We start from the raw sequence: 26810 nt of genomic DNA, 5'->3' as shown, positions 1-26810 counted from the left end.
GCTCCAAGAGTTTTATCCTGGGTGATCATCCTGAATTTTAGACTAAGTCCGCGTTAAACCATATATCTCCCAAAGGGAGAAGGGTCGAAGTCAGACTTGTCCTCATAGAATCCAGAATTTTAGATCTAGTAATAACCTTAGAGATTATACCATTATGTAGATTCCACCTACGTTCCACAGAACTCTAGTAGGTACCAGGAAGGTGATGAGAAGCCATGGCTAGGGGTGGGCGGTGCGTGCGGGACACAGTCTGAGGAGAATTCAGCTCTCCCTCCATCCCCAATGCTATTTTGGAAGAAATTTCTATTTCGCATGTTGTAAATTTATTTTAATTACAGAATCTATGGGTTTACAAAGGGTAGACAGATGAATAATGTGATCCAAAGACTTACTTATATAGTGAAGAAACTAAGACCAAGAAAAACATAGAAAATTGACCACATGGGTAGGTAGCCATGCTAGTGGGTCCATATTTTAGTTCTTGATCCTTATGAGAACTTATTTTGCCCTTCTTCACATGTGGTTGCCTTGCTCCTTCACTTATATCATAATTTGAGGTACAAGATTTTACATATGGTATTTACATATAGTATTTATAGATGTAAACTCTAGTCATTATAATGAGATTGACAATTGAGAATAAAGAGGTAAATTGGTCTTTTTCTTGGAATTTTTAAGATTCTGGCTGGTTTGCATAATTATTAACGCCTGGTTCAAATAACTTCTGGAATAAATGTAGTTTTTAGATGTTAATGCTAGTGTTTTGTGCTTAATTTCTGAAAATTAATTAGAATGCCCTTTTTTATAATATAGTACAAAAATATTTAGGGGATTGTTTCCCCTCCCACACATGCACACACGTTAATTTTGTTTTGTTTTTCCAGCTAGTGTATGAGCCCTCTTGTTATAGGAGAAATTGTTCTTGCTTTTGTGGGATTAAAACTGTAGGGAGCTGTGTTTCAGTTAAGTAAATTTTTCTGTAGTGCCCCTCAACCCCAGACCCCACAACCATTTATAATTTTTTTTAAACACACATATGCATACACACAGGATAATGAGAGAAACAAACTCTGACTTGCATTTCAAAAATACGATTGCATACTTTTTTTAAAAGAACCCATTTTCTTCAGTCATTTTCAGCTATTACTCAGTTAAAGTACATTTACATTTGAAATTTCCTCCATTATGAAAGAGTTTTATTTTTTTGAAGTGTTTGGTTATTATAATAAAATGTCTAACAATGATTTAAGTTACCCATATGGATTACTTAAACATGTTGAGTCCTCAGTTTTAAGAAGACCACAACTATTTAATTTTTTAGAAAATTTGTGCACATTATATAATATTAGTTTTGTTTTGTTTTGTTTTTTGCTGAGTATCTATAAAAATATGTAGTTTTGGTTTCAATCTTGTAGAAGACTATTTCCCTTATTTTCCCCATAGAGTTCATCTTTCGTTAGTTCTGTCTCTACTTTAACATAAGCTGAATTTGAAGAATTTCGAAATTAATTTCTCCTTTGTATTTGAAAAACCATTTTCCCATTCTTTGTAAATTTAAAATGTAATGTCTTAGGTTCATTATTTTTTTTATTTCTTAAAAAATTACTGTTTTAAATGTGTACTCATTTTGAATACTCTAAAAATATACATTGCTACCCCTCCTAATACAAAGGCTTGTGAGCTTCTAGAATTTCCTTTATTTGACTGATCTCTTCCTTTCCTTTTTAAATCTCCTTTCCATTCTATGGAAATGACTCTCCTTGAAGTTACCATTGCTAGTAGTCTATTATTGATTTTCAAGGAATCTTGAAATTCTTTTCTTGTTTTATATTCCATTTTGTTTTCTTAGTTTTCTTTCTTACCTTTTAATGTTCCTCTTATCTGTGATTCCATAAATCTACATTGCTACCTCAACCACTTACCAGTCGTACATTTATATTTAATCTTAATCTTGGCCCCAGCCTTTTAAGAAATTGGGCCTTCCTGGGGCACCTGGGTGGCTCAGTCAGTTAAGCATCCAACTCTTGGTTTTGGCTCAGGTCATGATCTCAGCGTCATGGGATCAAACCCCGCATTGGGCTTCTCACTCAGTGTGAACTCTGCTTGTCCCTCTCCTTCTGCTTCTCCCCCCCCCACACACACTCTCTCTCAAAAAAATAAAATCTTTAAAAAAAAAAAAGAAGTTGGGCCTCCCTTTTGTAGGAAAGAAGATATTGCCTCTGAGTAAACTATATTTTAAAAAATCTCAGGATTTCATGCCCAAATCAATTCAGACAACATGCCCCTAACACCTTATTCTTAAGTAAAGATCAATGGGTAAATGAAGATGATTCTATTTGTTAGTATAACAGAGCACAATATAAACCATAAATGTCTTGAAATCCTTTGGTTCTACTTAGAAAATAAGGGAGCACTGAGGGGTCAGAGAAAAAAAGAAAGAAAGGAAGAAAGAAAGAAAGAGAGAAAGAAAGAAAGAAAGAAAGAAAGAAAGAAAGAAAGAAAGAAAAGAAAGAAAGAAAGAAAGAAAGAAAGAAAGAAAGAAAGAAAGAAAGAAAGAGGCTGCCGACTCACTAAGGTCTGCAAAGTTCAGAGCCTTCTGGTGAGCCTCAGCCTTATTTTTTGCAAACCATGATCTCTAGAGGTCCTATGGGTATTTGGTTCATGAAACAAGACATGCATAATTTTTTTTAAAAGTTCTCATATATCCAGAAGAATATGTAGCCCTCTCAAAAGTAAGTTCATTCTCTATGCCCTTTTGTATTTTTAACTGTAAGCAATTTTAAGGACACATTTATTAATTTAATGATTTCATACCTAGGTTAAACAAAATATATTTACCTCAGAATATTTATATATTTAGTATAATCTATACTTTCTTGAACCATTACATGAAGATTTTAGTATGAAGTTGATCTGTTCTCAACCCCAGTGTTTTCCTACTATTATTGATTGCCTTTAAACAGACTGAATCTACTTTCTTATGTCCTCATGCTTCCCAGAAAGTGCTATTAATATAGCAGATATCTAGCAGAAGTTGTGAAAGTGATGGGCTCTGGCACCAGCAATGCTAAGCTTAGGAAGACCTATCTGAATGGAGTCTGTAGGAAATAGATTGCAAAGAGAAACAAAGAGAATGAAACTTGGCTTCCTTTCATAAGTTTCTCCAAGGCTGTTGCTTTCTTTTATGTATTATTTTTGAAAATGGGTTGAGTCTTATAAATCAGGCTGACCAGATTCTTAACATGTTCGCTGTCCAACAATTAAGATAGTAGTTGTGTAATCTTGGACCAAGTATATAAGAAGTTGTGGGCAGTTTCCTAATTTGTAAAATGGAATTAACAATACCTATCTTACAGGATTGTTATAAGAATTAAATGAGCGGAAAAAAAAAAAAAAAAACCTCTGTAGGTGTGTTTAGGGCAAGACCTCACACATAGTAAGTGCTCAGTAATTGACAATTATTATCATAGTGAAAACTGGGTAAAATATCATAGGGACACAAAATCCAACGCCTGACTCACAGAGGGCACTCCATGAATATTACTCATGCCCTTTTTCTTTCACCTCTGGAAGGATCTAGTTGCCCAGTCTAAGTCAGAATAGAATAGCATCTGCATATTCTAAAATCATCCAGAACCATGTGTTCCTGAATCTCACTAAATCCTAGACTAAGCTGATTTATTTATATTCACATAAAGCAAGTATTCCAGCTCTCTCTTTTCTATCAGACATTGTATCATCATGCCTGCAGTCATTGGAAATAAAGTTAGAAGTCAATTTCTTTTATTCTTGTCTTTCACCTTTCTCTCATATACTCAACCTATCACTGAGCCTTGACATTTTCTCCTTAAAATATCTCTCTCGGATTTGAGTTTCTATAGCCATCATTCACAGCCCAAGTGCAAACTCTTAGCACCTCTTAACTAGATTAGAGTCAGAATCTCTTGGCTTATCTCCCTAACAGAAGGTACTTTTCCTATAATGCAGGCTGCAAACCACCTCCAGAATCATCTTCTGAAAATACTAGTTTGTTATCATATGCCACCTTCAGCACCCTATAATAGTTCTGTGATAATAAATGCAGCCCTCACTTCCTCCTACCCGACCTGGTTTTCAGTTCCTCAAATATCAGACCCAAACCTAAGCACATGACGTATATGTTATTCCTTTCTACACACAGCCCCTGCTGTAGTGTGGAGAGCTGTTGGCAGTCCCTTGGGAAGGCCATGCTTCCCCCTTACCTGTTATTTTGCTGACCCTATTCCCTTGAATATACCCACCTTCCATTCTAACTATACCGGAAAAACCAAATTAAGTTCAGTATCTGCCTTGAAATTTTCCTTGACACTAACATTTCTCTTTTTTCTTAATACTTTCTATACTTTTATTCCATACCAAAAGGAAAGACTAAATGCTCTCCAGAGGTTTCATGTCTGCATTAAGGTTGTGCATACTTTTAGATTATAGTGTGATCGAGCTCCTGGTCAAAAATATACATTTTTTCCTAATCACCTAAAATGCTTGACAGAGTATGGAGCTTAGGGGAGGTCCTCAATAAGTTCACTTTAACGACCGATATACTAATCTTTTTAATGTTAAATATTGAATTTTAAATGCACGTCTTAAATTCTGTTTTTTAAAAGATCATCCTGTAATATCTAAATCTGCATCAGGTTTACAAGTAGGTTTAGACAACAATAAAGATAAGAACTCATTTTAACACCCCCTTTTTAGTCAGCACTTGTGGCTTCTTGAAATTATACTAATTTGCCAACTTGTAGATATAAATAAAGCTCAGCTCTCAGGAAACTGAGTTTTATCTCCTGTTGCAAATCTAACCACTTAAAAAAAACAAAAACATAAAACTTCTAAGAAAAAAATAAAAACAGAAAACTCCTGTGAACTATCTTCTAGCATTTATGCAACCAGTTTCTTGTGTTTTATAATTCAGTCAGCCGGGCTAAATATCTTCATTGACTCTCTCTTCCCTCTCTTGCTTACATTCTCTGATCCTAAGATCCCACTGTGAATAGGAGTTCATTTCTGCTGAGAGAGTATTTCCTGGACATTCTATTTAAAACAAGTTGTAGTTTGCTCCCGGTTGTAGTAAAATGTCCCTGGTGAGGTAGGACTCAGCAGGATAGGAGGGTGATACATTTCATTTGAACTTGACAAAAGAAAGCCTACTATGTCTATGAATTATTTACTTTTGGTATCATGTAGGGCTACCCCTTTATTAAAATATTAGGCTATGAGTAGTAGTGTTAAAAGTTTTCCAGTGCCTTCCCAATAGGAAGATTTATGTTTTAGCAAATGTCTGCATTAAAGCAGCACCCTGAATTTGCAAAATGTTAGAAACAAAAGACTGTATAAAGCAACAAGATTCCTTTAAATCAGGTCACTTAGTTTTTCTTTGCAAGAATGACTTCTGTGTCTTCTTTTCCAACAAATACATATGAAAATTTATTTTCTATTGTTTACTCCTTTGACTTGTTAGATTCCAGTGCTTTCTTCTCAATATAGTACCCCAACTCTTTTCACAACTCCACCCTGTAAATACACACACGTGTGCACAGTTACACACACACGCACATCTCACATATTTTCTTTTTCTTCCTAACTTGAGACAGCTTTACCCAATAAACATAGATCTGGCTGTAAATTAGGTGTCATTGGAAATTGTCATAAACTCTGAAATTATTTCCAAGTGTTTAATTCACTTCCAGGAAAAGCCGGTTCATATTTTATGAATTTCCTATATATAGGACTGATTCCCTTAATATAAAAGGGAATTTCTGTTCATATAATAAAATGACCTAAGAATTTCTATGCCCTACTCTTAAAAAATGCAAAGACACCCATGAACGAAAATAAAAACACTTAAAAGAAGATAATAGTTTCTTATCTCTGGGGCTCCATTGGCCATTTATTGAAGAAGCAGGATTCATCAATGCTCTAGTTTATTTCTATTCTTGATGAGGATTTTTGTATTTACACTTTTGCTGATTTGGGATCTGGGTTATCTTTAAGACAGTTTTCAGTCTTCAGCATCTTATTGATACTGAAAAGGACTCAGCTGTGTCTTTTTCTTATACGCTTGTCTGTAAAATATCATGGTGACAAGTTTAAGCAAAGTGTTTTTATTGCTGATTATGTTCACTTTTTTCCTTTTTAAAATTGCATTGAAAAATAACATACATGCAGAAGAGTATAAATATCCTAAGGGTGGAGCTGAATGAATTTTGCATAAATGAGCAACTCATATAATAAGAATCTGATCAAGAAATAAAACATTACCAGTAACCTAAGATTTTGTGTGGGGGGAGGGAAGAAACTTAAATTCTATCCTATGGCTTGTATTTTTTGATATTTGCCATTTTTAATAGACTTTTTATTTTTAGAGCAGTTGAGGGTTCACAGCAAAAAATGATCCTCACTTTAAAAAAAATATTTATTTATTTATTTATTTATTTATTTATTTATTTATTTGAGAGAGTGGGAGAGAGAGCACTTGAGTTGGGGAGGAATGGAGGAGGAGGAGGAGGGAGAAGCAGGCTCTGAGCAGGGAGCCCGAAGCAGGCTCCAAGCAAAGGGTGGGGCTCCAAGCGGGGCTCTGCTCCATCCCATGACCCTGAGATTATGACCTGAGCAAAAACCAAAAATGGGTCCCTCAACTGACTGAACCACCTAGGCTCCCCCAATGATGTTCACTTTTAATCTTGATAAATAGTACCGGGAACATTTTTTATAAGCTACTTTTTTTGGGTTTCACATTTTGCACTTTGTCTTCAAGTGCGTCTCTGAGCAATATGGTGAATAAACTAGACCTGCTATACAAATTTGTCTTCTAGCTTTTAAAATTATGAGAGTGATCAGCAGTTCCAATCTGTTGTCCTCCATTTTGACACTTTGGGCTTCATACAATGTCATGGTGTTGATGGCCACCCAAATATATTTAGCCGCTGTCCAATTCCAGTCTTAAAAAAAAAAAAAAGAAAATGTAAGGTATCACTGCACATTATTAGTTAATATAGACTTTTGGGGAGGAGATTTTTCTTGCACCGTGTGTCCCTGTTTTACTGATGATCATATGGCTACCAACTTTCTTCTAGACTCTGCTTCACAGCTACCTGGACAAAGGTCAGGGATATAGGCAACAAGACAGGCCAACTAAAAAGGCCCTTGCTAGTTTTACTTGGTGCTTATGCTCTGAAATCCCCAAAACCAAATATGAAGAGTTACCCTCCAAATACATACGCTGTTGAGCTCATAAAGTGTGATTCTATTGGAGTCATTAGTTCTTTCTTTTTGGCTGGAAAACAGGTCTTAAAAAAAGAAAAAAGAAAGAAAAAAGCTGTCATTAAGTTCATTTTATGTTTGCCATCTCTTTTTACATCTGGTAATCCTCAAATACTACACAGAAATGTTAGTTATGCTTTACCATATCAGTTGCAAATTGTTGGAAACATATGGAATGGAGGCGTGGGGGAGGCTGAGGCCCTCCGATGGCATATCTGTGGTCAGTGCAGGCACTCAGAGGGCCCTGCCCCTCTGTCCTTCAGAGTCTCACATGAGGCTTTACGAACTTCAGTCAAGGGGAAAAAATTCAGGACTTTCTCATTCCTTACACGCAAGGATTTTTATTGTAGATCTTGCTTCTACAAATTAAAGGCTTCTTGGAATCTGCATTCTTAGTTTTAAAGAGGTCGTGAAGGATCAAAAAACAAAAGCCTTTTTGCTGTGACACCCTGGTACAGAAGAGCCTTAAGACTCATGGTTTGTCTTTGGTTTTGGTTCATTTTTCATGGTGATTGATATATAAGTTTCCTAGGACTGCCATAACAAAATGCCACAAAATGAGTAGCTTCAAATGACAGAGGTTTATTCTCTTTTAGTTCTGGAGGCCAGAAATTTGAAATCAAGATGTCAGCAGGGTCATAGTCCATCTAAGTCCTTGCATTCTTCCTAGGCTCTGCTGGTTGCTCGCCATCCTTGCTGTTCCTTGGCTTGCGGTTGCATCTCCAAATCTCTGCCTCTGTTGCCATGTGGCCTCTTTCCTCCATCTCTGTCCCTCTAGGTCCAGATTTTTCTCTTCTTATAAGGACACCAGTCATGGGATCAGAGCTCCTCTTCATCCAGTAAAACTTGATCTGCACCTGAATGTATCTACAGAGATCTTATTTCCAAATAAGTTCATATTCACAGATACCAAGAGTGAGGACTTCAGCATACCTTTTGAGGAATCCATTATCCATTATGTCCAAATCCCAAATTCCAGAGCCATGATTTTTCTAAAGAAATTGATTAAGTCCAATAATAATATATTTCACCACCAAATTTTCATTTGCCAAATGAGACATCCATTTATTTAGTTCTTTTGTATATGCGGCTTGAACGTCTTTAACACCTCTTGCCTCTTAACATAGATCAGCAGTGGTTGGTTAGAAGATTAAACCACTGGTTTAGAAGGAGTTTACATGTCACTGAGAAGCAGCTGCTAACTATGGGTGAATATGGAGAGGTTCTTTCATTTCATGTAATGTGGCCTTATGTGCAGTAATCATTGCCCAAGTAGCCTTAACTCAGGGCAAGGGGTTAGTTTGACAGATGTTTTAGATTGAAGGACAACAGAAATACCCCTTCAGTGGAGTTCTGTCACCAACAGTAAATCAACACTGTTTAAGGGTTTATGTTTAATTGCTAATTAACTGCTTAGTAAAGTAAGCTTGTTTTGAAAATTAATGTAGCCATGACTTAAATGGAGTGACTTTGGTTCAAAACTGAAAAATGATTCAGGTCCTTTTTTGTTTTGAACAAAACGTGTACTGTATTAACATGCATAATTGTTCTAAAGTAGTAACATTTTATATTAAATTTTATATTTTAATAATTTGAAATTAAATTAATATGGAGTGAGAGAGTGAGAAATCCTCGATGCCTTTAGCAAATTTGTATGATTCCAATAATAACTACCACCTCAATTTTAAAAATCACTATTTAATGCACAATGTTATAACACCTTAATTTAAACTTGTGACCAAGATGGATAAAAATGCCAGTTTAGGTTCATACATGTTGAAAAGTAAATAACACATTATGTGATTATACGCTAACTTAATGTAGGGCTGATAAATACAATATAAAGATAAATTTTTATAATCATAATCATCTTCTTATATTTATATCCTGCTCCTACTGAGATGAATCTCTGGTTACATTTACATATTGAATTACAAAGTTAAAACTAATGATGGGATCAATTATGCCCCATACTGAGCTGTGCACTTTGGAATGACTTTGAGAAAACAGGAGGGTCAAAAAAAAAAAAAAAGCATCCACAGCGCACAGTGGTTTCAAGATTATGCTAACAGATAAGCAAAGGAAGAGACAACAATTTGTGTTTGTCAAAAAAATCAGGCTTTTATTGATGTGAAACCTAAAGTACATTTTGAATATAAACATTTCTCAGAATTCGAAAATACATAGGCTGGGTCACAGAGGTTGCTGAACAGTGGATTTAAGGTAGATATATAAGGGCAAATGTAACATCGTTCCCTTTATGATCCTCTTAATTGTTCTTGGCATTCTTTTGATGTATTTTTAATGCATTTGCTGTGTCTCAGTTGAAATATCTGCTCCATATTTGCTGTTGTCATGCCAAATGATAGTGTCTTCTTTCTCCTTCCTAGCTGCATAATAAATGTGCTTCTCATCTCAAACCTGAATGTGACTGCGGACCTTTGAAGGACCATATTTTACCACCCACAACAATCTGTCCAGTAGTACTGGTGAGTTCTTCCTTCTCATCATTCTGCTCTAACTTGGGGTTTCTATGACGAACTGGTACACTATACCACTAAATGTTTCCCAGGCTGATTTTCCATTGATCAAGGCAGTGCTCTAGTGATCTAAAATACCTCATTACTGCCAAGTAGACACCTTTGGCCACTATATTTCCTTTTTTCTTCATGGCACAATAAACGTTTTAGTAAGGTGTGCTCTAACTGAAGCTGACTCAGGCTTTCCCACTTAGTCATGCTGTACTTACCAGAAATTGTAGAGGCAGAACGCTTCTACATTTTACATGTTTTATAGATCTAACTTCCCAGAATAATGAAGTTATTTTTATGGACAATTTTGCTGGGGATGCACATTATATATCTGCAATGTTGAGGTCTCCTATCTAGGTCAGAGGCTACCTAGAATGAGGACACATGTGCGGAAGAAAGTTATGCACTGCCATTAGGTGTATTTTATTTTTATTAGTGAACAATAAATTTAACTACCTCAAAATACTTAAATAAATATGTAATTGGGAAATGCATAACTGAGGTAACCCAGAGAAGAGCAAACCTTCATAGAAAGAGAAGTAGATATTCAAAGGTAATATTCATATTACATTTTGAAATCCAAACTGTTTCTAAAGTGAAACACTTATTTTACAAAACAAACTATTTTATATCCGTAATGCAGTTTGCATTTTTAAAAACGACATGGAAATTAAGTGGCTGGAACTTTAGCTTGGTATAATAAAAATACAACAGCTAAGAAATGTTAGACAAATACTTTTCTAAAGGTCAGCCTAGAAATTAATCAAATTACTCAATTTGCACCCACTTATGATTCATTTTGTAATTATCTGTAAAATACTGGTTGTATTTTAAATGTCTTTATTTAAAAATTATTTAAAACTCCTCATTTTCTCAAACTACAAATATAGAGCAAAGAAAATACTTCCACATTGCTGAGGATAGCATTAACTACTTCTAAGTCTCCTTTCTTCGTGTGAGATTCGTTAAACATCCTGTAGTAAATAAGATTAATTAAAAATAATGAATGCCATAAAAATACTTTACATTTTAGATGAATTTGGGTGTTATTTTATTCTTTCATCATATTGTCTTAAAGAGAAAGGACCTGTACAGTTTTTACATATTAAATTATTTTTAAAATTATAGTAATTTCACTAGTTTTGATGCAACCTTGATCTCAGATTTTAACCTAGAAAGAAATTCATCATGTCATCCCACCATGTAGCTGCCTATGTAAAACCCTACTCAGTTCATTGAATGAGGGGACTACTCCCTTGCTCCACTTCTGTCAACCTCTGGTCACATAAAGTCAAGCATTAGGCGCATTCTTTTTATTACTCTAGCTTTTCTTTCTTTGAGAGAATCAAAGGTAAAGAACATGTGTTACATGAATATTCTTGTCTTCTAAAATCTTACAAAACCTTCTCATTGTTTTGTTTTGGGTTTTTTTAGATACTCTTGATTCTGAAGATTTATTTTCAATCATTAAATCTTCCTACAGTTTTAATCATGATTTGCATCTCAACATTTGCTCTTTTCTCATTTCCTTGGTACTACCTACTCTATAATATTTGGCACTGTTGACCGCTTCATCCTTCATGAATGCCTACCTTTCACTGACTGCCATTATACCACACTCTCTTGGGCTTGCTTCTATTCCTCTGGATACTTCCTTTTTATCTTTCCTGGCTTTCATGACTTCATCCTGCTCCATGCTGGTGCATCCCTTTGCTCAACCCTCATATGTCACAGCTTTTCACCCTTAACATTCTTCCCAGTGGGATCTTGTTTATTTAGTTGACTTCATTATCATGTTAATTTATATTCAGTTCATCCTCCATCCATAGGTTTGCATCTCAAACCTATAAAGCTGCAACTTGAAGGTCCCATGCTGTCTTACATGCCCAATATATCATCATTATTGAATGTACTAATGGTAACTCCTATAGAGAGAGCACAAATACCATACCAACTACTATGCTAAACACATTCATTCATTAATTCAGCAAATATTTATGGAGTGTCTAGTTGATGCCAAATAATATTATAGACAGGGGTAATATGGTAAAAGCTGAATTAAATCTTTGCTTTTGTGGAGTTTTCATTCCAGCAATAAACAATTAAATAAGAAAATTGTTTTGTACTTGGTTGTACTTTAAATATAAAGGAAGTACATTGAAGCAGGAAAAGAAGAGAAGAAATGTGGGGCTGTAGTTATGAAAGGCATAGTCAAGAAAGAGTTCACTAAGGGGATAGTTAAATGAAGAGTTGAGGAATGTGAGGGAGTCATCCACATGACTATCTGGGGATAGAACTTTACAGAGTCACCAAGGATGGACAAGTAAAGACTCAGAGGCAGGAGAAAATTGTCGTATCTGAAGGGCATCAGGGAGATTAGTGGCTGGGTCTAAGTGAAAAAGAGGAGGAATAGTAGAGGAGATGAAAAAAGATGCCATAAAATTTTCATATTCTGTAGGGCAATTTAGGCCACTGTAAGATCTTTACCTTTTATTCCAAGTGAGGTTGGAAGCCATTAGATGATTTTGATCAGAAAAGGGAATGAACTGACTTATATTTTAAAAAGAATGATGTAACTGTTGGAGGGGCAGCAATGAGCAAAAACATACGTGACACTTCTCTTTTCTCAGAGAATTACGAACCTGGGTCATTGCTGAGAGCAAGGATGGTATAAACTGTATGAGAAGTTTGAGGATTGGGAAGAAGTTACACAACAGGCACTGAGGAAAGTGGAACTTAATGGATCAAGGCAATACCATTTGTTTGGGAGCGAGTAATGAGCAGCCACTTGTTAATCATCATAAATTTAGAATAAGATCAGTAAGCTTGAATTAGTATATTTCTCTCTTCACATTCAGTCTTATTTCTCCAGTTTTATTCTAGCTCCAGGAGTAGAAAAGCCATAGCCTAGCCTTAAGGAAACTCTGTTTTGCTAAATATGATAAAAAGAGAGAGTAGCCAAGGAGTTGAGAGTATATGCAATAGAGTGGATTGACCATGGAATTTAAGCTGGGAGGTAAGGGAAGTAAGGACATGAACAGGAAGTTACAATAGGTGTTAGGAAGAATATGTTATGGATTATAGTTGAATCCAAGATTGTTGAAATCAAGGTTATTGGTATCAGGTTGTAAGAGTGAGTAGAGTAGCAAATTGAGATTAGGAAGGGGCTCTGGTCACTGGTAATGATATGTATGAATTTGTTTAATCCTCACAGTGACACCATAAGATAAATATTATAACTATCTCCATTTTATATATGAGTAAACTGAGAAACAGAGAGGTTAAGTAAATTTCCTGTGTCACATGGCTATGAGGTGACAGACCAGGATTGGAACCCAAGAAGTATCACTCCAAAATTCTGTGCGCTGATCATTCTCACCCTTTCTCCAATTCCCAAAACAGGCCCTCTCCCTCTCCTATTTCTCTTATCTTGGTGACTAGAACATTCATATCCCAACTTTCCCAAGACAGAAACCTAAGAATTATCATTGATGACTCATCTTAAATATCAGATTAATCATTGGGCAGCTGTTCTCAAACCTTCTTTTTTTTTTTTTTATTCAGCCCAACTGAACCTGCCTCACATGTCACCATCACAAATTATTCTCCAGGATTGTCCTAAAGGCATCCATACTGAATTGCCTCCATTCCATACATTCTTCATTCTGCTTCCTGGATCCACTTGCCAAATGCAATTTAATATTTTCCTGCTTAAATATCTTAAAATATTTAAAATAAGTAAATATTCAGTAATTCTCTATTTGAACTCCAATTTATCTAGCATGGTAAGCAAGACTCTAACTAGATCAACTCACCCAATCCCTCATATACCAGCTGCACACTAGAAATCAAGGATAATTTGAACTACTATAGTTCTCTTAAGTACACCCACTCTCTAAAGCTTTTGGAGTTTTGTATATGTTAATAAATCAGCCTGAATCACTTTACTTTAAAATTTCCCCTGCCATGCTAAGTAGAAATTAAAGGTTACTTTTTTAGCCTGGAATAAATACACATAATACTATTAGACACATTAACCATTTAAATACTAATACTATAAAGAAATTATGCAATGGTTCTGCCCACAAAATTGCTTCATCTGTTCTAACTGATGGGCTCTGAGACTTTTTAATTTGTAAACTCTCATTTGACATCCCACAAATAATTCCACACCATATCACCCATTGTAAATTTTTAACTTTTGTTGAAAAAAAATCTATAGTTTTCACAAGTAATATAATCTTGTTTTGCTTTTTGTTTTTCAATAACAATTTCCTTCTTAAAAATTATGATTCCCATTTTTTCATGCTGATGTTTTTGAAGAAGAGCAAAGTGAGATTCAGAATTACTGCAAGATGGCCGTGAATAGAAGAAATCTATCTCTATTCTAGGAAATATAAAATGAACTTAAGATACCTATTTTTATTGAGGTTTTTTTTTTCCTTTACCTTGACTCTGTAGTCAAGAATTGGCTATTGAGTGAGTGACATAAACTTAATATGGGGCTTAATTCCTGGATGAAGCATCTAAATAACATACTACAAGGTAAAGGTCCACAGCAGCAGTCTTTTGATATTTCAGAACATCTTTTTAGGTGTTACTTATCTTTTAAAAAAATCCTACACCATATTTCTCAGCCTCCCAGTTGCTACCCAACACTTGTTATTAACTTTAAGTTAATGACAGTAGATATGTGCTTACCTGTTATGAAGATTAGCAAGGTAAGCACCTTCTTTGCACTGATGGCACGCTTTTATTGGCATATACTACAAATGGCTTCCACACATAATTGGTCTTGATAGTGCCTATTGCCATAAAAATGGATTAAAACCAACTACTCTGAAATTAAAATTGAAATGTGACCAGTGAGTCTATACATCAGAATCACTGTTTTCTGGGATTGCAGTTGGTTTCCGGCATATTTCGAGAGTATTATCAAAAAACCGTATTGCTTAAAATTTATGTAATTTAGAGATTTTGTCAAGATACTTCTATGACTGTGCTTGAATACTTACAATGCTTTCTTTGAAAAATTTTCCTGCAAAAATGATGACATTCATGGTCCATTTACTGCCATATCGAAAAAAATTTAGAACTGTTTACAAAGGCAGATTTCTTGAAGGCCTTCCCTCATCCTATCTCCAAACAGATGTAAAATGATTCCAATCTATCCAGTGGGGACTTTTGATAAGCAACTTAATTTCCATAAAAGGCCATTAATCCTTCCCAATTGATTGTTAAAATGAATATTTCTCCTTTGAATGGAATCCATTAAAAAAATATGTTCTTGGTTCTCATTATAGATTGAACTCAGAAATTTCTGCTGTCCAATCTCAAAATGACAATGCAAAACATTGTAATAACTTCATGTAGAACATGGCCTGATAAGCATGAAACCTACCTTTTATGTTCTTTTATGTTCTAAATTTTACCCCCAATCAAAGACAGACTTAGTCCATTTGTTTTAGTCCCTTACCGAATTGCTTTAATTAAATTTGGACTCACCATTATGTCATTAACCTACATTGAAAGACATTTTAGGAGCTCCTTATTTGTAACAAAAAAAAGCTATGTTTTTAGAGATGCTTTCATTACCTAACAGAAATCCCTCTCAGGTCTTTTTATCATGGTTTGTTATCTTTCAGACCCTATCAATCCCATTACTGTCATATTTTTATTATATATTATTACATATTTTTATTTACACACACATATATATAACATTTATATGTATTAACATTATATATATTATATATATTAACATTTATATATATTAACATTTATATATATTAACATATATATATATATATATATATATATATATATATGTTAACCCCTCTCCCCAGAAAGGTTGACTACGATAGATCTAGGCATTGTGTTTAAATTAAATTTCAAAAAATTTTAAAAAAGAAGATTCCATATATGCATTTAGGATAAAACACAATCCCTGGTTTATTACTGTCATGTTTTATCTTCTACCCTTAGAATGCACAGAGGAAAATGCATACCACATTTGACAATGATGCATGCATTTGTGTTATTTACTTCTTTGTGCTAATCCATAACTTTATTACTATCCCATCCATAAATTTCTCTTCATTATAATGGCCTCAGTTAGAACTTTTAAAAATTATTTTTAATAGTACATAAATTTGTTAGATCACAGAAATCAATGAAATAGGCTAGATAAAGTTCCTTTGATTCTTAGAGTAATTTCATAGAGGAATCTATAAAATTGATCAACTTCTCTAGAATTGTACGGTAGTCCGTATGTTCATTCCAGGTTTTATATTATTTTTTTATGATCAGTCAAATTGGGTCTCTAGGAGTGTACATGTTTTTATAATTCTTCTTCAGTTTGAAGGAGGCTTTTATTAAATTGATTCTTTCACTATCAGCAAAAGAAAACTTGAGATGTCTCATGAGGAAATGGCATTTTAAACTTTATGTTTGAACAGTGAAATGAAGCAGATCATCATAAAAATCATTTTTATTATATTTAGCTCCATAACTTAATTTTGTTTTCTCCATGCATAGAATGATTATTGTACACCATTATTTAAAAGCAAGATTCCTTTTTTCTAAATAAGGAATTGATTATTTAGTCATTTTCTGTATCCATATATACTAGTAAAGCTAATAAATTAAATATAAGGATGATATAATGTTGATTACTTTAAACTAGAGTTTATTTTTTAAAGATTTTATTTATTTATTTATTTATTTATTAGAGAGAGAGAGAGTGTGTGTGCTCAGGTGCACATGCGAGCAGGGGGAGGTGCAGAGGGGGAGGGAGAGAAGGAGGCAAAGAATCCCAAGCAGACTCTGCACTGAGCACAGAGCCTGAAACAGAGCTTGATCTCACAACCCTGAGATCACAACCTGAGCTGAAACCAAGAGTCAGATGCTTAACCAACTGAGTCACGGAGATGCCCCTAAACCAGAGTTTATATTAGAGATAAGCATCTACTGTTTATATACTATAATGACTGTCTTTATTTTAAGGTCATTAATGATAATCTACGTGGATTATTTTTATATACAATATCTGCAGTGCAATATTCTTTTATATTTTACCATCTTCTTCTTTCTACTTCTTCCTTTCTTCTTTCCATTGTCTTTTTAAGTTACTAGAGCTAAAAATCCGGATAAGAGCATTTTTCTTATTTGCCAGAAATTACACTCTATTGGTCAAGACAGGCAAACTGATTACATATTATGGCAAGATAAATATTAACTTATAGGGGCCCTAGAGGAGAGAGTCTTAATTCTTCCCAGAGGGTAATTCAAAGAGTAAATGAAAACTTTCTTAAAGAAATGATGCCTGGCTTTTGAAGAATAAGTGGGAATTTGCCAAATGCACAGTGAATGCCGTATGAGTAGTCTTAGCAAACAGAGAGGACAGAGTGAGATCTTGAATCTAAGAAATATTTATTAAGGGTTATGTATAAAGGTGAGGCTTAGAGAGATGGACAAGATAAGGTCCGAGATAGTGAAAAGCCTGTCCTGTTTTGTCAAGGAGTTTGGCTTATCTAGTATAAATAGGAGACTGCCTGATCAGGTTATAGAAAGAAAATTCTGATGAATCGTTGAACACTTCATCAAAAACTAATGATATATTATATGTTGGCTAATTGAAAATAATAAAAAATAATAATAATAAAATTATGTCTGAGATTTAAATTAAAAAAAGAAAATTCTGGTAACAGTGTGATCTAAAATAGATTTAAAGCTGGGGGGAAAATAAAGCTGGGAGCACAGGAGTTATGAGAGTGTAAATACGGGATTGTGATGTGATCAGTCAGAAACACCAACAGAGTAAGAAAATGAGGGAATCAGGAGAGAAGATTGTAGCAGAAAGTGGAATTGGAGTGTCTGGTTTGATTTCAGAGTAGATTAGATCCAGAGGATGGTAAAATCCAGGGTGCAGCCATGGATCTGGGAGGCTCACCTGGTATGGAGAGGAGGTTCACTAGCTATCAGGAGGTCAAGTAACTCTGGGGATAGTTTATTGTAAACATCCCAAGTTAATTATACAGTCTTGATGAAATAGTTGCTGTATAGCTGTAATGAATAAGAATAGTGGGGAGAACTATGACATTCCATGAGTTTCAAATGATAAGAGATACTCTACTCTGAGTCCGCAGGAATGATGATTTGGATGGAAAGCTGAGAGATTTCCATAAAACCTATAAAACAAGTACTGGTTGAGAGAATGAGCAACCTTTTCAGAAATGTACTAGGCAAAGTGGCAGTGACTTATAAAGAAAAACAGTACTTTGTTTATTTTAAGCAAAGATTCAGAAAGCCCAGTGAAAAGTTTTGGAAATGAGGTGAGATATGAAAGATCAATTTAGGAGAAAGAAAGCAGAAATAAGCTTGGGATAGTGATGACCAGAAAGGGTAGAGACTAGAAACTTAAGTTTCACATGAACCCTGGGTCTGTGGCCAAGTTGTTTCCTTCAAAGGGTTACAGAATGGTAACAAATGATTTGTGTCCAGAATATAAATATAATTTATGTAAATAAATAACACAATCCAATCCAAAAGGGCAAAAGACCTAAAATAGGCTTTGATTAAAATATATACACACAAATCACCTATAAACGTATAAATGTATGCACACCATCTTTACTCCATCAGGAAAATACATGTTTAGGGACGCCTGGGTGGCACAGCGGTTAAGCGTCTGCCTTCGGCTCAGGGCATGATCCCCGCGATATGGGATTGAGCCCCACATCGGGCTCCTCCGCTATGAGCCTGCTTCTTCCTCTCCCACTCCCCCTGCTTGTGTTCCCTCTATCGCTGGCTGTCTCTATCTCTGTCAAATAAATAAATAAAATCTTTTAAAAAAAAAGGAAAATATATGTTTAAATCTCAATAGATAACACTACACACCCCTCAGAATTATTAAGAAAATTAAAAATCCTAGGCTTTGGAAAGGATAGGAAGCAAGTGTATTGTTCATACATTGCAGATGGGAGAATAAATTGGTTCAGCCATGTTACAATACTGTTTGGTAATATACTCTTTGTATTTGAATCCTGGCTTTTTCACTGAGTTTGTGACATGAGGCAAGTTATTCATATTTCGTACATCTGTATTCCACTTGTAAAATGGAATTAAATGAATTAGTTCATGAAAATTGCTTAGAAGTATGCCGAGCATATAGCTAGTGTTCAGTTGATATCACCTACCATTACTGTTATTTTAAGTATTATGTTGGAATTTAAAAAGTAAATTTTAACCTTTTATTATAAAATAAAATGTATAAAAACAACATAAAAATGAAGAGAAAAATTTACAAATTGGAATTAGTTATATAAGAATAATTATTAATATATAAATGGAAGCACTATTAAAATTTTCCTCTTGATTCTTAGATGTGTATTTTTAACATTTTTGTAATTAAACTTGATTTATCATGTGACACCTTATTTTTACACTTAAACTAATATCATTAAATGTGTGTGGTTCTATATACTATGGAAAATTGCTGTTCATGGATATATAATATCTTAAGATACCATAATTTAGTTGAAGCAATGTTTATGTCTATCATGTTTCCAATTATTTATTTTGTTATGATATATAACACCTTAGTGAACATCTTTATAAAGTGTGGCTTTTCCTGGTTACTCTGTAATTGATATTGCAAAGTATCTTTGTTTTTGCTCATACTGTATTATTTTGTTCCACACATAAATCAGATTTCACAGTTGTTTTGTTCTTTCTGTACTATAAACATATTCCTAAATCAGGAACATAGTGTTTGGAATGTTTCCTAAAACAAAACAAAAAAGTTTTAGAATAAACTATTAATTTAAACATTTAAGTAACTAATTTTAGATGATAATTTTATGTTTAAACAAACAAAATTATCAGAATATACAGTCAAAATAGTATTCATTGGCAGAAAGTGATATGATAAAAAATAAAGTCTATGTTCAGTATTGCGCCCCTTTTGGACCAATTGTGGTCTCTTCTCCCCAGGATACTTTCTATTCTTGTTATAATATTCTATATTACCTTAAATAAACCTCAAAGAATGCCAACAAAATCAATAATGAACCTCGTTAGCTCAGAGAAGAGAAATAAAGCTATTTGGATCATATGAATTCTAAGACATAGCCTTAGACTTTATTCACATTTTTCCAACTACCTCTCTTCTTTACTGTGACTGAGAATTTGGACAACATGGTGTTGCTGAAATACCAGTCCATGCATCTCTACATATAACACCCTTGGAGAACCATATGTCTATATTACCTTCTTTTCTTCCAATCTTGCCTGCTTTTCTATAATTATAAGACTTCTACTAAATTATGCATTGTAGATATGGTGATTAAGTCTTGCGTAGCATCGGTTATGTTAAATCTTTCCTTAAAGTATGTGTTTAATCAAGTCATTACTCCTCAACAGTGTCAAAAGTTCTGTTAGAGAGTGAAGGCATGGCGCGTGTGTGTTTTCCTCACAGTCCAGCTATTATGGGCTCTCTCTGTATTCTCTATCTGTCACTTAACTGTAACCAGAACAGTTAATAATGACAATGTCTATAGTAAACGTTAGCCAGTTTAAGGAGAGGGGAGTACGTTTGAATTCCTTGTGATTCTGAAATTTGGATTTTGAATGCTCTGGAACCTTACTTCCTATAGTAGCTGTAGGGCTCCCAGAAGTCTGGTGGAGAGGTGTGAACAGTTGGCTAAGGATGTGACTTGCTGCACTGAGCTTCAGTTTTTATTTAACATCATTTCAGCTGCTTCTCCCTTCTTTGCATTTACCTTTTTAACCTTTAACCACAGTTACTGAAGTCATCTATTTTCTTGAAATTCTTTATGTAATGTACCATGGGTTTGTGCCTGTGCAATTTTCTTTTTTGTCTAAAGAGTGGGGACAAAGCCCATTGTCAGTGCTCAATAAATGTTTCATCAGTGCCATTACTTAATATTCATTTAATTAATATTCATTATAGATCAATTCATAATTGTCATCATAGTAATGATAGGCAAAAAAGAATCTAATTTTTTCCATACTTTGAAAATCTAACTCAGTCTCATTTTTATGGTATTATTCATAAAAGATAGCTGCTTTTTATTTATTTATTTTAAAAAATATGTAGAATTAAATTCTGAACATTCCTTTATTTTTTTGCTGATGGTTTTCTCACTCAAATTCTGGTGAGGAACACATTTAAGCACTAAAGCTCTATAATGTTTATAAAATATGTGTACATCCGTTTTGGTTGGACAGAGTCTTCATGTATTTATATTTTAAAGGTACATAGGATAAGAAATGGGAAAGGACCCTGCATCACTAAGTGAAGATTCCATCATCTGCACTTGTGAGATGAACCATTTATCTGTTACATTGTCTTAGATGGATATTAGTGGTTTCTGAAGAACCCATCTTTGTTGTAACTTAGGCTATATAATATAGAATATGTATACTTACAAATAAGGTTTAATCTAGAAGAAAAAAATCATTATATTGTGGCAAATTATATTTGTTTCCACCTTGATAAATATAATAGAGTCCTATTTTTAGGATTCTAAAATATTATTTTTTATTTTTTTAAATAAGGCTGCAAAGATATTTTTCCACATTTCTATGATATTTTATGCTTAACATGTGTCTGTACCCAGAGAAAATTATAATAATTTTTAAGGAAACAAACTTGGAGGCTATTAATTTTGTAGTGATTTATAGAAAAGCAAAAACAAAAGGCTGATATGACATAAACTGGAAGTTCAATTAATTGAAAATATGATAGAAATCTAAATCATGTAGGCAAAAATGAGCATTATCTAAAGAAAGATAAAAAATATTTGAAAGCTTAAATCTAGGAAATAGGCTAAAGCAAAGTAAAGAATATCTTGTATGTGCCTGATTCAAAAGTGAGGATATGCGATTATGTATTAATGAATTAAATTATTCTACATCTTATTACCAATAACATTCAAAGCAGCTTATATAAGTAAGCAGCAATCTAAAACAATAAATGTATACTGAAATCAAATTAGACTTAGAAATTCATGTCACTAATATCCTAAAAAAGTTGACAGAGGTAGTTTGCAAATTTGTCCCTGAGTTTCTTAGTAGCCTTATGAAAAGAAGGGCAATATAGTCTTCACAGTCTTCACAACATAAAAACAAATCATTCACTTAGTGGAAACACTTTTTATTGTTATTGTTGTTACTGAGATCTGAGATTAATTTCTTCCATAACAAATTGTATCGGGAGGGTAGTACACCTCACCAATATTGTTACAATCGTAGTAGTGTTTGTTTCCTTTGGTTTTGCCTTTTTGTAATAACTGTCAATGCAGACTGATGGCCTATGGACAAAGTGCATTTTAGTATAAAGAAGTCTACCTGTTGCCAAAATAAATAGTAATAATTCTGCCACAAGAAAAAAGAACGAAGCATAGTAGTTAAGAGTTAGATGGATGTCATACATGGAGTTTTATTGTATTGAGCAGAAGAAAATGTTAACAGCAATTGCTTTACATGATCAAGAATAGTAAAGAAAACATCCATTTTATAATATACTGATTTAAAAGGAATAACTGCAAGGTTAAGAAAAGATATAGAGAAAAAAAAGTACCTTAGCAGAAACTAAAATATATCAGTGTCTCTATAGGGAAGAATCAACTTTTTTTTTAATTGTTAATTTTTTTATTTTTATTTTTTTAATTAATAATATTTATTTTGTTGTATTACATGGTGCACTGGATGTTATATGCAAGTAATGAATCATGAAACATTGCATGAAAAACTGGGGATGTACTGTATGGTGACTAATATAACAAAAAGAATCAACTTTTGAAGACAACTGAATCAGTGATTTAAAGGAGAGGATTAAGAAAATCTCCTTTAGTGCAAAGGAGAATAGCAACAAGGTGCTATCCTAAAGAAAAAATTAAAACATTTTCTTAAGTCTAAGTATACTGAAGAAAATCAAGTTAAGCTAAAAAGAACCTACATTTCTTCAAATTCACTCATCTATTTAATGTGATTCCCATATGATTATTTATTTATTTTTTTGCTTGGCAAAATGATCCCACAGTTTGTCTGGAAGAATAAATATGCACAAATACACTATAAATTCATAAAACCAGGAACAATAGTAAGGAAAGACCTGTTTTGTTTTTTTAAAGATTTTATCAATTTATTTAAGAGAGAGAAAGTGTGAGCGAGAGAGCAGCAGAGGGAGAGGGAGAAGCAGACTTCCCACTGAGTAGAGAGCCCAACATGGGGCTCAATCCCAGGACCCTGAGATCATGACCTGAGCTAAAGGCAGCCGTTCAGCCAGCTGAGCCACCCAGATGCCCCAGGAAAGACATGTTTTTAACCAACATTAAGATTATGGCTATTAAAGTCACAGTGATCAAAACAATATAATAGTGGCTTTAGAAGACACAAGGACCCAGTGGAAAGTCGAAAACATAGTAAACTGTATGTAGTCATGTAGCGTATGATGAAGGTCGCATATTAAATTTGGAGCAGATGGTGGGCATCAGTGGTGTTGAGATTGCTGCATAGCCATATCAGAAACTAAATTAAGATAAATTCCGCCTTATACTTGTTCCAAAATAAATCAAACATGAAGATTTATATTTGGCCTACAAAAAGATTTATTTATTTATTTATTTATTTATTTATTTAGCCTTTTTACCTTTTTCCTAAAAGGAAAAGATTAAAAAAGATGTTAACAGTCTTGACCAATCAAAAATTTCTTTTAAAAATGATGAAGACCAGAGCTCACAAATCAAGGCAAACATAAGCATTATAACCAAAAAAGCCTTGTTTTGTAAAATTAATGCAAATAACTACAAAATAATTTAAAAATCTAACTCATTAATAATTGAGAAAAACAAAATAAGTCAGAAATCATACCTTTTCTATCCAGTGAGACACAATTGCCACAAAGTGTCCCAAATGCTCCCTAATATGTGAACTTCTGTATTGGTATTTCTGCTTGTGCCCTCCAATGGAAGACTGGGATTAGAGCAGGGCAAATATCCAGAACTAGCTGCATTACAGTAGAAATAAATACCTTACATCATTTCTATCTACTTTTTTTTTCTGCATAAAATGAAAACATTTTTTTTATGTAATAATATTTTTTGCTATGTTAGTCACCATACAGTACTTCCCTGGTTTTTGATGTAAAGTTCCATGATTCATTAGTTGCGTATAACACCTAGTGCACCATGCAATACGTTCCCTCCTTACTACCCATCACCAGTCTATCCCATTCCCCCACCCCCTCCCCTCTGAAGCCCTCAGTCTGTTTCTCAGTGTCCATAGTCTCTCATTTCTATCTTCTAACTTATAAATTTTGAGTGCAATAAAAATCAGATCTCTTCACCACTAAACATTTAAGGAAAAATTCCACCTTGCAAAGGTAACCTGTGATTTTAATGATTCCAGATGAAGTGGTGGTGATCATAAAGTATTTATACACGTGCTTTTCTCTGTTTTACAATTAAATATAACTTGTCTGTTCTCAACTTTCAACTTGAAACCTGAGCAAGAATTGATTCATTTAAAACTTTTGGTCTATATACCAATTTCATGCACAATGCAGTGGTTTTTGACACTCTCTTGTCTTTTTTCCTTAGTTCAACCTGTATTTCCCCTTTCTGTAGAATACGGATTGTTTAGTTCTTTTGAGGCTGCCGTACTCACTCCTTGCCTTCTGATCTGATGGCAAAATATATCATTTCAAATTCTGTTGCTGATACAGAAGCTTTGACCAATTTGGCCTTAGTTGCCCAGGGAAACCCAAATCCTTCAGGAATACAGCTCACCACGCCATATTCTATTCCCTGTAATATTATTCCTATTTCACCCCGACCTCAAATATTCTTGAATTCTTCCATTTGGTTACCATTACTCCAACATCCTTAAGTCACCAGTGCCTGTAGCCCTCCAGTTTCTTTCATTCTAGCACTTTCTGCTTCTCTTTCTCCCCATTTATCTCCTTTCATGGCATTCATCACAATATGTAATAATGTATTGACTCACTAATTTACAATTGAAACACTCAAATAAGGTGTCACCTAACATGCTTATGAAAAGTAGCGCTAGACAGCACCACGATTTGAGTCTCGCTCTGGAACTTCTCTTTTTCTACTCGTAGTGATATGTCTGCCCTTGAACCTGTACTAGAGGGATAGCTGTTCTTTTCTGCTGTTTTTCTGTATTTGTATAAGGATGTAACGTTGTCTGCTTCTTAGTGTAGCCATGAGTATATGCAGCTGCGAAGATAAACTCACTGTGTCAAATTTTCCTCTTCCTTCTACCTCAACTCAGTATTCTAATTCCTGACTGTGAAATGGGTGGAAAACTGTTCTTGCTATTCATCCCAAATCCAGTGGCACTCTTTTTGGATTCCCAAGGAGCAGGGCACGAACCGGGGGTTTAGCTGTTTGTGATTTATAGAGGGAGGAATCTTTCTTTATAAAACCGTCTGCAAGGGAGAGAGGAAGCAGGAGCGGAGTGGGACTTTGAGCAAGGAAGGGGTCATTGGGAGATTGTAAGCTGTGGCCTGAACCCTGGGATCTCTGGCATAAAATCATACCATAAGGTTGTTCTTAACTTAAGACAAGGGGCTGCCTTTTCTAACTCATATCAGTCATTCATTAGCTGTGGCTTCCTCCAGGATAGGAGGTGCTTGCTTCCCAGAGACCCTGTTCCTGGAGTAAAGAATGACTCTTCAGAAAATGCAACAATTGAGAATTCTCAACAGTCCACACCCATAGTGGTCGGGGATAGGTGCTCTGGCCAGGTGACAAAGAATCTGGTTTGGGCTACCAACAACATCCTAGACCCTCTTTTCAAGAATCTTCTTTTTTGAATCCCCAGCAGCATTGACAGTATTTTAGGCGCTCTGTTCTCATACTGTGGCACTCACCTCACATGTTTCTACTCGATTTTATTCTACCTCTCTAGCCACACTCGATCCATATTGCTAAATTCCTAGTCCCCCTTCTATTCTTAAATGTTACCATCTTGGGGCGCCTGGGTGGCACAGTGGTTGAGCGTCTGCCTTCGGCTCAGGGCGTGAGGCGTTATAGGATCGAGCCCCACATCAGGCTCCTCTGCTAGGAGCCTGCTTCTTCCTCTCCCACTCCCCCTGCTTGTGTTCCCTCTCTCACTGGCTGTCTCTATCTCTGTCGAATAAATAAAATCTTTAAAAAAAAATGGTTCCGGGGCGCCTGGGTGGCACAGCGGTTAAGCGTCTGCCTTCGGCTCAGGGCGTGATCCCGGCGTTGTGGGATCGAGCCCCACATCAGGCTCCTCTGCTATGAGCCTGCTTCTTCCTCTCCCACTCCCCCTGCTTGTGTTCCCTCTCTCGCTGGCTGTCTCTATCTCTGTCAAATAAATAAATAAAATCTTAAAAAAAAAATGGTTCCATCTTTAACTATATACTTATGTCATTACATTCACTATAGAGCATCTTATCCAATTCCGTGACTCCATCTACCACTTTTGAATGCATCAGTGTAAGCTTGTTCTCTCTGACACCTCAAGATCCAAATACTCAGCTTCACCTTGTGAATTTCCTCTTGGATGTCCCACAGAGGCCTCAAGTTCACACCAGGAACTGAACTTAAATTGTTTCTTGTGAAGCTGTTCCCTGTGCTCACTAACCCCTCTGCCATCACTCTCATTGCTCACTTGAAAGGGTAGAACTCTTTATCTCTAGCACCTAATTCATTGTGACAAATAGTAGATGCTCAACAAATATTGACTGAATTAATGAATAACAATCAGTTGTCTCTTTTTATCCCCATCAAATATCACTTTCTCTTGAGTCAAGAAGAAAATACATCAGACAGTGACATAAATATCTAATAACAAATTAAAATGGATATGTGCCAGGGAGGCTTATTTTTAAAAATCATTCATAACACATGGTCATTCAATCTTATTGTTACAAGCTAATAAAATTGAGTTTAAAAGTATGTGAAG

General features: G+C 34.6%; 1 protein-coding gene across 4 annotated transcripts in view; it reads left to right on the top strand.

Annotated features, from left to right (window-relative positions):
- The window catches only part of DGKB (diacylglycerol kinase beta), a 669924-nt gene that overhangs the window by 199548 nt on the left and 443566 nt on the right, over positions 1-26810 (top strand). For all 4 annotated transcript variants that reach the window (XM_034668563.1, XM_034668559.1, XM_034668553.1 and 1 more), the window contains exon 13: positions 9690-9788. In XM_034668563.1, the coding sequence (XP_034524454.1) occupies positions 9690-9788 (99 nt within the window). The remainder of the gene's footprint in view (positions 1-9689; positions 9789-26810) is intronic.

The sequence above is a fragment of the Ailuropoda melanoleuca genome, chromosome 1 (genome assembly GCF_002007445.2).
Source record: "Ailuropoda melanoleuca isolate Jingjing chromosome 1, ASM200744v2, whole genome shotgun sequence".
Classification (NCBI taxonomy): domain Eukaryota; kingdom Metazoa; phylum Chordata; class Mammalia; order Carnivora; family Ursidae; genus Ailuropoda; species Ailuropoda melanoleuca.
Note: the sequence above shows the minus strand (reverse complement) of the source record. Positions and strands in the feature narration are given on the sequence as shown.